Source organism: Branchiostoma floridae, chromosome 13, assembly GCF_000003815.2.
Source record: "Branchiostoma floridae strain S238N-H82 chromosome 13, Bfl_VNyyK, whole genome shotgun sequence".
Lineage (NCBI taxonomy): Eukaryota > Metazoa > Chordata > Leptocardii > Amphioxiformes > Branchiostomatidae > Branchiostoma > Branchiostoma floridae.
Window position 1 is genome coordinate 3,383,022 of NC_049991.1, and position 12,579 is coordinate 3,395,600.

The 12,579-nt window shown below is 42.8% G+C and overlaps 2 protein-coding genes and 1 long non-coding RNA gene across 3 annotated transcripts in view; 2 read left to right on the forward strand and 1 right to left on the reverse strand.

Annotated features, from left to right (window-relative positions):
- The window catches only part of LOC118429337 (neurocalcin homolog), a 28,165-nt gene that overhangs the window by 9,694 nt on the left and 5,892 nt on the right, over nt 1-12,579 (forward strand). The gene's annotated exons all lie outside the window — the stretch shown is intronic.
- On the forward strand, nt 2,183-9,866 carry LOC118429772. Its single transcript, XR_004832781.1, has 3 exons — nt 2,183-2,982; nt 3,765-3,830; nt 9,792-9,866. It is a non-coding gene; the product is annotated as an uncharacterized LOC118429772 (long non-coding RNA).
- LOC118429768 (verprolin-like) lies at nt 4,928-8,388 on the reverse strand. The gene has a single exon (XM_035840400.1). The coding sequence runs from the start codon at nt 7,038-7,040 to the stop codon at nt 5,829-5,831; it is 1,212 nt and encodes a 403-aa protein (XP_035696293.1). The 5' UTR covers nt 7,041-8,388; the 3' UTR covers nt 4,928-5,828.

Sequence of the window (12,579 nt, forward strand, 5' to 3'; positions counted from 1 at the left end):
ATCCGCGCATTTTAGCGAACGCGGGGAGACCTCCTCCGTTTAGCTTATATGTTGCCAGAACGTATTTGAAATTTTGCGTATTTCTGCGGAACATACGACATGTTTAATCTTTGAATCCGCGCAGTTTAAGCGAACTAGGGGAGACCTCCCCCATTTAGCTTATATGTTGCCAAAACGTACATGAAATGTTGCGTATTTCTGTTGAACATACGACATGTTTAATCTTTGAATCCGCGCGGTTTAAGCGAACTAGGGGAGAACACCCCCGTTTAGCTTATATGTTGCCAAGACGTATATGAAATGTTGCGTATTTCTGTTGAACATACGACATGTTTAATCTCTGAATCCGCGCACTTTTAAGCGAACACGGGGAAACCTCCCCCGTTTAGCTAATATGTTGCCAAGACGTATATGAAATGTTACGTATTTTTGTTATGTTTTTCTTACTATTAAACGGCGAGCATTCCTACAAGTAAATGTACGAATGATGTTTACTTCTTTATCTGCAAGCAAGCGTCAAGAAGGAACAGTCTGAGCACACAGGCAGAGTCTTCCCGTGTTGCACGTGTTTGTTTTGGTTATTGTGATATGCGTGGGCAGGCTAGATGTAAATTTATTCAGCGTTAATTCGTAAGCGTATGGGGCGCGCCTCCGTCTGTGGCCGGCATACTATACATACACAGCGGCTGTGCCATGTGATAGGATGTATCCAATGGCAGAAAAGAGTGGGGGTTCAAATTTACCGGCACGGAGCGGTTATTTTCCAGGCGTTCATTTGAAGAGAAGTATTGAAGAACGTTTGGACCTGTTCTAATCCGCAAGTTGTGGCTGTTACCGCTTAGGACCCCCACTGCGCGAAAGGGGTCCATTTCCGGACAAATCCGGAACTTGACACATCACTGGACATTTTACGTATTCGGACCATTTTCGGGAATTTTGTAGACATCTTACATATCCGGAAATATTCTGACTCAGGAATTGCTTCCTTGCGAATCCGGAAAAACATGACTTTGTATTTTTCCGGATTCGGTTCAGGGGCGTTTCGTAACTCCGAATATGTGTTTCTCTAGGTATACGGAGTTATCTGTTGCTAAGATTTATGCTGTATCCTGACTATACTGTAGCACGACGAGTATCCGAGAATATATTGACTCCGAAATGTTTTCATCTTTTCCCTAACAAAACCAACAACTCTGATTCTTCCGTATATGTGGCATGTACGTTTCCCTTGTCCATGTATCTTTCTTTCCATTTCCCCTCATATTCGAGAATGCCGCTTTTCCGTTTATGCAACATTTTTTAAATTTTACTGATGTTGTATCAACGATACCGTTGTAATATTTTCAGTAAGCAAGACAGTTAGGATTTCATGACTCTGGAAATGTACCAGTCGTTTACCGTATACATGTACAGCACTGATTTGTCCGGTATATGTGCTATGTGCGTTTCCAGAGTCCACATTTGCGTTTCTCTCTATTTTCCATCATAAGCGCCCGGGGAATACCGTATATGCAACCCTTCAGGCACTGTACAAAAGGGGTTGCTTTCTAAGCAAATAAGAAATTGACTTTGTCCGAACCGGGTCAGGTGCGTTTCCGTACTCTGCCTACTCTGATGTTTCTTGATATTTTTTATCTTCACCTTTCCTATCTCCAAATATTATCTGTCCGTTTAACATATTTCCTGACAGAATTTGACAGCAAGCGCAACGTAAAGGATATATGTTTGCTCCTAAAATGCCTATATCTTTCACGTCCTTCCATGCGTAATGCACGGAGTATACTGATTTTTCCACATACGTTTAGGTAGGATATGAATACGGGTGACCTTCTTTTTATATTTTCGTCTTACATCTTGAAATATCTATTGTCCGTATATGTTACATTTTTCCTAATGGTGGTCCGGACTCGGAAAATCAACAGAATCATTCGTCCGGGAATCAATCGGAAATGACTCTCCATAGAAGGAGTGCATTATGGCCCACTTAGATTTCCGGACGTATTCGTGGCCGGTCACAGTCAAGATATGGTAGGTACAATAATATCGTATGCCTCTAGGGGGAGCTTATGCAGCCACTTTTCCTTTACAAATTTACAAATAAATGAAATTGACTTACAAAAAAATAGCAATCGGAAAAGACTCTCCATGGAAGGAGTGCATTATGGCCCACTTAGATTTCCGGACGTATTCGTGGCCGGTCACAGTCAAGATATGGTAGGTACAATAATATCGTATGCCTCTAGAGGGAGCTTATGCAGCCACTTTTCCTTTACAAATTTACAAATCGGACAAAGTCAAAGACTTACAAAAAAATAGTATTTCTTTAATACATGTATATACAGTATGTCAACAAGAGAATAAGTGCCCGGAAAAACACTTTTATCTTTTCTGGTACCTTCACTATTTCTCACATGGGACAAGTCTGGTACATGTTACTCTCCAAGCAGAGATTGAATCGCGTAGATATAGTAGAAGTCGGAAAAATTACACGGGCTCTCTTCTCGTAAGAGGAGCGCCCGCGTGTAATTTTTTCTTGAAGAGGAGCGCCCGTGTAATTTCCCCGACTACTACTATATATCCTATATCTACACAACTCAACCTCTGCTTGGAGAATAGGTACATGCATGTGTATGTGTATAAATGCGAACCATATGTGGCGGCCAGACCTGATTGGTCAGTTCGTAATCGTGTCGTCTACCACGCATGCCTGGAATGTGGGCGCGGTAAGTTTGACGGTTGACTGAGTGAACAGACATCCAAGCCGCGGTGAGCTGTTTGTGTGCGTATGCTCAGTTATCTGCAGGTTTCCATGCTCCCATCGCAAATATCATCTGGAGGAATACACCGCGGGATTCTTTATTTTCTGGACCAACTTGTGATTTACAAGGATTGGCCGACACCTATTCGGGACACTTAGTGGATGCTACAACAACGGGTAAACTCAGGCGACACCATCGGCCAATTTGACAGGCACGGCACAAGGTAACTTCAATCTTACCCTTGTACGCAGATGAGATCAAACTAAACGTTAACGTAATACCTACATCAGTTGGTTCTTTCAAATTTGTCAACATGTAAGTTACCTAGAGATTGTTGTTTGTGCCTTGTTTCTTTTGCATTCCTCAAGGATATTTGAGAACAGGCTGGCCCTCGACTTTTCCTGTGTACGATAAGTAGGAACAGATGTGCGTAATGTGAGAAGGCAAGTTTACGGAGATATCAGGGGTTAACATTTATCCGGATACTGTTCAAGGCCTTTGCCATGTGGTTCACGCCAAATGTCAGATACATTGATTTTTCCGTATATGTGTCATGGGCGTTTCCGTAGTCCAGACATTCGTTTCATTCAAAACCTTCTCATATCCGGGTATACCGGATACTGTTCAGAGCCGTTTCTTACTTCTGAACGGGATATTTTTTGTCAAAATAACCAAGAAATCCATGATGTATCTTGCTTACAGCCAAATATGACAAATATTAAAAAGTAAAACTATCCGAAAGCAATTTTTTTACTCGGCCTGAATAGGCATGACTAGATACGTTCACTTCATCTTTTGCTAGAATTATTTGACGCTAAAAGTATATAAATATGGCAACATAACTGTATTAAAATAGCTAAAAGTAGAGGTCACTGCCGTTTTCAGTGATCATAGGCCTCTATGTGTTGGGTTATATATGGCACTTGTTGTGTCATTTTGGCATATAGAGGAAAGGTGCTTACTCGTCTCTACATCAAACTTATTTTAGCCGTGTTTCTTTTTCAGCATCCTGTCATCTCGAGGGAAATAAGGCCAGTTGCAGTGGTACACCTGTGCGGCGCAACACCCTGTGTAACGTCCTTCATTCGGAACTTATCTATATATATGTAAACACGATTCAAAAACCAGTACTATTTGTGTAAGAATTGTATGTCAGACGTTTCGGAAGCTGGTCATTTCGGCCCCGAGACGATTTGATGACGGTTCGGCCCCAGGTCTAGGACACTTGTACACCTGACTATAACCCTAACTTCACCCTAACCCTCATTCTAACTTAACCCTAACCCTAACCCTTACTTTAACCATAAACATAACCCAAATCGTCCTAGACCTGGTAGCTGAGACCTGGTGCAAATTGAATTGAGGGCCGAACTGTCGAGGTCAACCTTGTAACATTTGGTCTTAGTGGTAGGATTTGGGCATTTACCTATACGTCAAGGTGACGCATCTATGCTATGCACTCTCACCAATATAGCCAAGGACCAGGGTTCAGTGTACAGTTGATGTGATCTTTATTACTACGACCGATTGTATACAGTTTAGGCAAGTGAACGGATGTGATGATATAATACTACAACTAATACAAGATACGATACCTGGACAGAGTTGCGGTGGATGATACTAACTAACCCGGTTAACTAAACTACGACGGCGGAAGATGCGCTTGTCCTTGTCTCTCTGGGTCTGCTTCTAGTCTAACTAGCGCGTACCGCGTCTTATATTACATCAATTGGAGGCGGAGCTTACGCGAGCGCTGCGGGGCGTGGCCTAGTTGACGTCAGGGCGCGCCCATGATCACGTGCTCTCACCACGCGACCCCTGGGCCGCCCAACGTAATAACAGACTTGCTACACCATCCCCCCCCGCAACGCTTAATGATGCTCCCGCATCATTTAACATATCTCAGTAAAATTGAACTAACTTTAGCTAATAAATCACGTAAGAATATCACAATGAATTTCGAATACCCGGAACCATACGCAAACCATAACTCACACTTTAGCATACATCAATGTCGGCTCACTAAGTACAGATGAAGAGAGAAAAAAAAAATTATCGCATCGACTCAGATACGACTGGTCTTTCAATCTCATTAAGTACAAATCAAGTAAAAAAAAAATCAATTGTATCGACTTTGACACTTAGGTGAGAATCTCGTTGAATACAGCATCACATAAAATACATCATGGCACCATACAGAATGAATTCGAAACAACATTACATATAGAAAGCAACAGAAGGCATGACAACAAAATCCAAAATCTCGATACCAAACAAATACCAAACAATACCAAAACAATTTCCCAAACAATAAGGTCATCGAAGTATCAGAATAACGGAGCACCATAATACCAAAGTACTTTCCTGAACAGTAACATCATCAAAGTTCCGAACATTAGTAATCATATCATCCAAAGCATTTTGTACACACATCAACGTAGACAAGACTCTGTACCCGAGTAATACACACAGACAGGATAAACCATGTCGAACCCGGTCGAACCGTTTCGGGAGCGTTTTTGCTCGGGACCCACTACATTTTTGGCGGGTCCTTGGTTGTTAGACGAGGAGGGGACTAGTGAGTGCCAACGCGTTCGGAAGGGAAAACGGGTCCCAACGGAGGAGAGAACGAGGCGGTCCCACTACCTTAATCCCTAGCAATGTGCCCTGCTAATGATTACGACAACTGCCTTCGTGGAATCTCTTTTTTAGTAGACCACTTAATGATGCAAGGAAGGCTGAATTTTTTGCCGGCATTTACACAATCAGTAGCCAAAACGAAGGAGGAGGAAAAAGCTTGCCAAACCGTAGGTACCTGAGTACGGAAGCCCGGTCGGAAGTGGTTGTAGGAAGGACACCCCGCTACGGTCATGTCACTACGGAACCAATCATCAGGGGAATTGACCATGCCCGTCTATGTGTGAGGCGAGTCACGACATGGAGAGAGGAGACGGAACAGGCAGAGGGTCAAATCCCGTTCCTGTGGGGGACATAGAACCTGGGGAGGGGGGGTGCCCAAACCACGAGAGTACACGAGGGACTTCAAACGGAACGAAGAATTTTCCACTCCTAAATTGACATGAATTTTTTCAAGAAGGTTTCGGTGGGCTGGTGACGGCCCGGACTACAGCTGTCATTAAATGGATCACCGGACTCCAACTGTTTGGCAGAAGTAGTAAGCCGAGGGCTCCAAGGGATGGGTAGTAGTAACCCGAGGGCTCCAAGGGACGGGTAGGGGGACCTATATTGAACCGTTCTCCCCCCGGGACACGACCTATCCAAACGATGACACTGTCTAGTCAGCCCCACATCTAGACTTTTTGTGACCTGGCATACGTTGGGGTGGACATGGTTTGTATCACTGTTGCTGTCACTGGAGGTATAAGCGTCCGGGAAGCATATAAAATTGTTCATGTCTCGCGGTTGTCTACGACGACGCCGGTTGATACGTTGCGGTAACGGGGACGGAAGGACGGGTGATGATGTTGTCGCTGTCATGTCGGTCGGAGCAGGTGTCGGAGCAGGAACAGGTGTCGGGGTTGGAACAGGTGTCGGAGCAGGAACAGGTGTCGGAGTTGGAACAGGTGTCGGAGCAGGAACAGGTGTCGGGGTTGGAACAGGTGTCGGATCTGGAGCCGGTGTCGGATCTGGAACAGGTGCCTGGGTACGTGCTGGGTCGGGGCCAGGCAACTGGATGGGTGCCGCCTGCGCAGTGTCAGGTGACCGGTGGCGCCCAGGAACTGACGGCGGCAAGTGTGAACCTGTAACAGAAGAGGGAGGGGGCCCCGCGGAACAGTGTCCTTGGGGGATTACAGGTCCTGGGATGTTGTCAGCATCGTCAGCAAGTCGCTGAGCGTGGTCCTGTTGCCTGGGGAGGGAATCGCTGTTGTCATGGTAACGAGTCCGGTGACCTTGCTTGCTGGATCTATTTCTATACCTAAGAGGACATTGTAACTTCCAGTGGCCTAGCTGGTGACAGACAAAACATGGACGTGTTGACGGCGACGGCCTTCTCGAACGGACGGACTTCACAACAGGGACAGACTGACGACATTGTAACACAAATTGCTCCTGGAGTGTGCGCTGCAATGCTGTCGCTACTCGCCAAAACGCCTCCACCCAAACACATTTCAGTCTCTCCTCCTCGGCTCGCGTGTACCTAAATAACCTAAATGGGACGGACTTCCAAGTTGGTGCCCCTACTCCGGCCACAGGCGCAGACCCTGTCATGCCCTGATCCGGGTAGGCTTGGTCACCCCAAACAAAAAACTGTCCTCCCATGTCCAAATTACCAAACCCTAAATACCAAAATTACCAAAATACCAAGTTACAAACTATACCACGCCGAACTTATCAAAGAAGAGGAGAAGACGTGAGTGGATCGCCCGACGTTAGCTTGCTTTCAAACGCTACACGACACCCGGCAACTGTGCCACAGTCACAATCACTGGTTCCTTAGAAACAAGACTGAAAATCACTTCAAATTGTAGGAGGAATGGCCACACAGAACAAACAAACGACGAATGATCTTTACAGCTGAAACCATACAGACCCTGGCCTGGACAACAATGATTCAGATACGGTGTATGTTTTTACGCACAAAAACAAAGTTTAACGATTTCGAAAAACAATTTCTCATCAGGCAAGCAACCAAACAGAACCCTTTACGTGCATTGCCCTGTGGAATAATTCCAAAAAACTTACAACACGAGAAATCAGGGCAACCTAACAAAAATGTACCCAATAGCAGATGATCACTGGCCAACAACAAAAAATCTTAACCCTGACTACAGCAAGAGACCCAATCAATTATGCAACTTCCCAGAAAAACAATCAAGGTACACGCCATGTATAATCACAAAACAATTTATGTAAATTAAACCATCCGTATCCGTTATGAAATCTCCAAAATCGACAGCAAAATCTAGCACCAAGTAAACGGAACACGACAAGTTTAAACAGGACAAGAAAAAGTTCTACACCTGACCTTTTCACAACCACAAATAATCCTAGCAAAGTATACAAGCGAAAATACACTAATCAAAACAGAACTTCCAGACTAAAACCAACACTTATCGAACGAATTGTCCACAAATCAAGGAAATGGTTTAATCAACGACAAGAACATTTTGCCATCCCCACATCCAAACATGTCAAAACCGCAGCGTTGCAATCAGCATTACCGAGAACAAACATGTGCATAGTTGGGCAATACAACGACGGGAGACCTAAAAATTCGGAGGATGGGGGAGATTGGCATGCATCAGGAGACAGGTTACGTGACGTTGGATACAATGACAAGGTGCGAACGTATTGAGTTATGGCGCTAAAAGAAAACACGTCAAAGTCGGCGGAGGAACATAACAAAACCTTATAGCATAACAAAACCCTGTCCAGACCTATCGGCAATATCAAAGAAAACAATGCTTTTCAAGGGATAAGTTTCGGCGCCGAAAAAAATGGACTTCTTGACTGGCATGAAAGTGCTAATACATGGAAATTTGGCGGTGACGGTCGACAAAGGAGTTACCAGGTAGGTATCAATGAAGGACAAAGGACGTGCCGATGAAACAACGCTTTGAACACGGAGAAAGATTTACATATGCGAAATTCAATGTCGGTCGCCGGGAAGGTATGTCACTACGAGTGCGGCAGTATAATTAGGGAAGCAAAATTGCTGGTAGACAAACAAACAAATTTGCGTGGAAAAAATGGAGAAGCACAGAAGGGGTATTTATAAAATCCAAACAGGTAGAATTATTCGACACAAATCAGGCTAATCTGTGAATTTTGACCGAGATTAGGGTCTAATTTGCAACTAATCGATACACGGGTAGCAAGTTCGCAACACACAGGAACAATGGAAATTTGACTGAGCGTCACTTTGGCGCAACCCGAAAACGTGACGTATTCTTAGAAATCACGGTACAAAGTTTATAACAATCGGGTCGTAGAATCAGGATCACAGAGCAAAACTGTACCCACTAGTAGGAACCATGTAACATTTGGTCTTAGTGGTAGGATTTGGGCATTTACCTATACGTCAAGGTGACGCATCTATGCTATGCACTCTCACCAATATAGCCAAGGACCAGGGTTCAGTGTACAGTTGATGTGATCTTTATTACTACGACCGATTGTATACAGTTTAGGCAAGTGAACGGATGTGATGATATAATACTACAACTAATACAAGATACGATACCTGGACAGAGTTGCGGTGGATGATACTAACTAACCCGGTTAACTAAACTACGACGGCGGAAGATGCGCTTGTCCTTGTCTCTCTGGGTCTGCTTCTAGTCTAACTAGCGCGTACCGCGTCTTATATTACATCAATTGGAGGCGGAGCTTACGCGAGCGCTGCGGGGCGTGGCCTAGTTGACGTCAGGGCGCGCCCATGATCACGTGCTCTCACCACGCGACCCCTGGGCCGCCCAACGTAATAACAGACTTGCTACAACCTGGTGCCTAATTATAACTTAAGCAATTCTGTGCAATGATGCCATTATAAATTTACAAGCTATTGAAGTTAAAGAAGAATGCATAATAGTTCAAAGATGATTTCGCATTCCTTCTACATGGCTTCTACTAGCTGAATACGAGTTTTGAAATTATTTGTCTTATTCAAGTTATTGGTTTTCTATTTGCTTCGACTGAATATTTTACTCAGATATATATTTACTTCCGGGGTATTACATTGATCTCCAGAACACTATAGTCAAGTTGTTGTGTACTTGTGTCATAATATTTGGATATTATTCAATAGTTGTTACTTTGCAGTAAGTTATGTGTCTATTTCCGTTTGTCGAAAACATTCCAATACTTAAAGGACGTAATATTTGAAATGTCCTGAATATGAAGTTTTGTTACGCTTAAACGTCAAACTGTTGAGACAAGTATGATGTGCGATTCTCCTCTCATTTCAACTGATGAGTGAGCAATACAGTGAAGAGACTTTTCCGTTTTAGTATCTTTGTTATTGTTCTTTTCTTTGACATTCATCTCTATTCAATTTTCATATGATTTTAGGAGCACAAATGCTCCAAATACCTCCTGGCTCTCCGTTGCACGGGATATTCAAGAAACACGGGATCTTCAGGTAGTATCCAGGAACACAATTATTGTAGTATATACGGATCCGGATATGCCATGACGAAAAGTGTTCCTGTTTACAATGCAGGACATTTCTCCGTATACGATTGAATACAACTCCGTATACGATACCAGAAATACAAAATATTCGAAAGAGATCTAGAAGTAAAACTGTACCATATACGGATCCGGATATACAGCTGCAAAACACGTTCCCATTTACAAGGCAGGATATGTATCCGTATACGTTTGAATAGAACACCATATACGGCACCGGAAATGCAAAATATTTGGGTAATATACGGAAATAAAACTGTTGTATATACGGACCCGAATATGCCGCGGCGAAACATGTTCCCATTTACAAGATAGGATATGTTTCCGTATACGCTTGAATGTAACTCCGTATACGTTCCCAGAAATGCAAAATATTTGGGTAATATACGGAAATAAATCTGTTGTATATACGGACCCGAATATGCCGCGACGAAACATGTTCCCATTTACAAGATAGGATATGTTTCCGTATACGCTTGAATGTAACTCCGTATACGTTCCCAGAAATGCAAAATATTTGGGCCATATGCGGAAATACAACTGTGTTGTATATACGGATCCGAATATGCTGCGACGAAACATGTTCCCGTTTACAAGACATGATATGTTTCCGTATACGTAGGATATTCCTGTCAGGAAACTCATTGATATCACCGGAAACGTAATGAATTCGGAAATATTCTATACATGAAATGTCCGGAAATCGACCCCTTTCGCACAGTGCCCCGTTGACGGAATTTGACGCAAAGAGAGTAGGTGGCTATCATTCTGTACAACTTGATGCTGTTGGAAATCGACACAGAATGGGAAATCACGACCCTTGTACCATCCGGATTAATAGAAGCTGAGACTGCAAGCTGAACATGTTTCGCGTCCAAATAATCCAAGAGTCCAAGAGGCAAGACCATCCAACAACACGAGTCATATCGGCCACTACTCTAGATCGTACCGGATTCTTATTCCTGTGGTGGCCAGATGAAACTGTATGCTCTTTTTAACTTACGCCGAGACACTTCGTCCGACACTGGAAATGTTATAATGTGGACTTGGATGCTGCACGGAATTGCACAACCGTTGTGATTGCTGCCGACTACATCAGAACAAAAGGCCATAAATACCTAGTAGGCTGTAGTTTTTTTTTTTACTTTTCCATGAAATATTTTCTCGTGATTCAATAAAATTTCAAAGTGTCATCCATTGCATTTTCTTGCTTTGAAATGTGCTTATGATTATTCTGCTAAAATGGCACTTATCCACACCTTATAATCAACTTAATGCATACGTATATGAGACGTACAGAGGGAACTTTAAACATGTCTTAAGGGTGTTTTAGTGCGTATATATGACAACTTTTAGCTGCTAAAACGAAAAATATAGACTCTTAATGCACACGTATATGAGACGTAAATAGGCTTTACATCAAATAAACGTGAAGTTTAAACATGTCTTAAGGGCGTTTTAATAAGTATTTACGGCAATTTTAAGCTGCTGAAAGGCACCTAAACATACGTTATAACCCACTTAATGCACACTTATATGAGACGTAAATAGGCTTTAGATCAAATAAACAAGAAGTTTAAACATGTCTTAAGGGCGTTTTAAGAAGTATTTATGACAACTTTAAGCTGCTGAAAAGACACATAAACACACGTTATAATCCACTTAATGCACACGTATATAAGACGTAAAGAGGCTTTAGATCAGATAAACGTGAAGTTTAAACATGTCTTAAGGGCGTTTTAATAAGTATTTATGGCAACTTTAAGCTGCTGAAAAGGCACATAAACACACGTTATAATCCTCTTAATGCACACGTATATAAGACGTAAAGAGGCTTTAGATCAAATAAACGTGAACTTTAAACATGTCTTAAGGGCGTTTTAATAAGTATTTATGGCAACTTTAAGCTGCTGAAAAGGCACCTAAACACACATTATAATTCTCTTAATGCACACGTATATAAGACGTAAAGAGGCTTTAGATCAAATAAACGTGAACTTTAAACAAGTTTTAAGGGGGTTTTAGTAATCATTTACGACATCTTTAAGCTGCTGAAAGACAACTGGAAAACCGGAAAATAAGGACTAACACGGACTACGGAAAGACCACTTAAAGGCAATATTTACGTACTCGTATAAGTGGTGTATAGGTCCGTAAAGAAGGAAAATACGTCAACATTACGCATGGTTTCAGCACGCTTAAATACCGTTTTTCGTGCCGTGATAGGCGTGGTCAGACTGCTCCCGAACACCAGCCGACCTGAGTCGGCTAAGAGTCGGCTGGTGTTCGGGAGCTAAATTCGGCTATGTGTAACCTAGGCATTAGATTCATGTTTCCTCTCTGCGCGGCCGGCCAGCTTCTCTGGTAGCAAACATCTCCTGGCAAATTATTCTCACTGTAATAGCCAGCTAGTAGTCAGTCTGGTAGAGACTGCAAAACGTCGGCACAGGAGACCAGATAGCATCACATACAGTCCATGCAGAGGAGCCGTAACGTTTGACTTGACATCTTCATGGCCATTACAGCCAATCTTCTGTTTGCGACTATTTTCTTTTACGAGGTGATCAATAAGTTAGCGGTCTTAACTAGATATAATAGGAAAACCTCACATTTTAGGGGCATAACCATACATAATAAGTACTGGTATGAATATCAACCCAAAATCAAA

Coding starts and splice junctions, on each gene's coding strand:
- LOC118429768 (XM_035840400.1), bottom strand. CDS start 7,040: ATGGGAGGACAGTTTTTTGTTTGGGGTGACCAAGCCTACCCGGATCAG.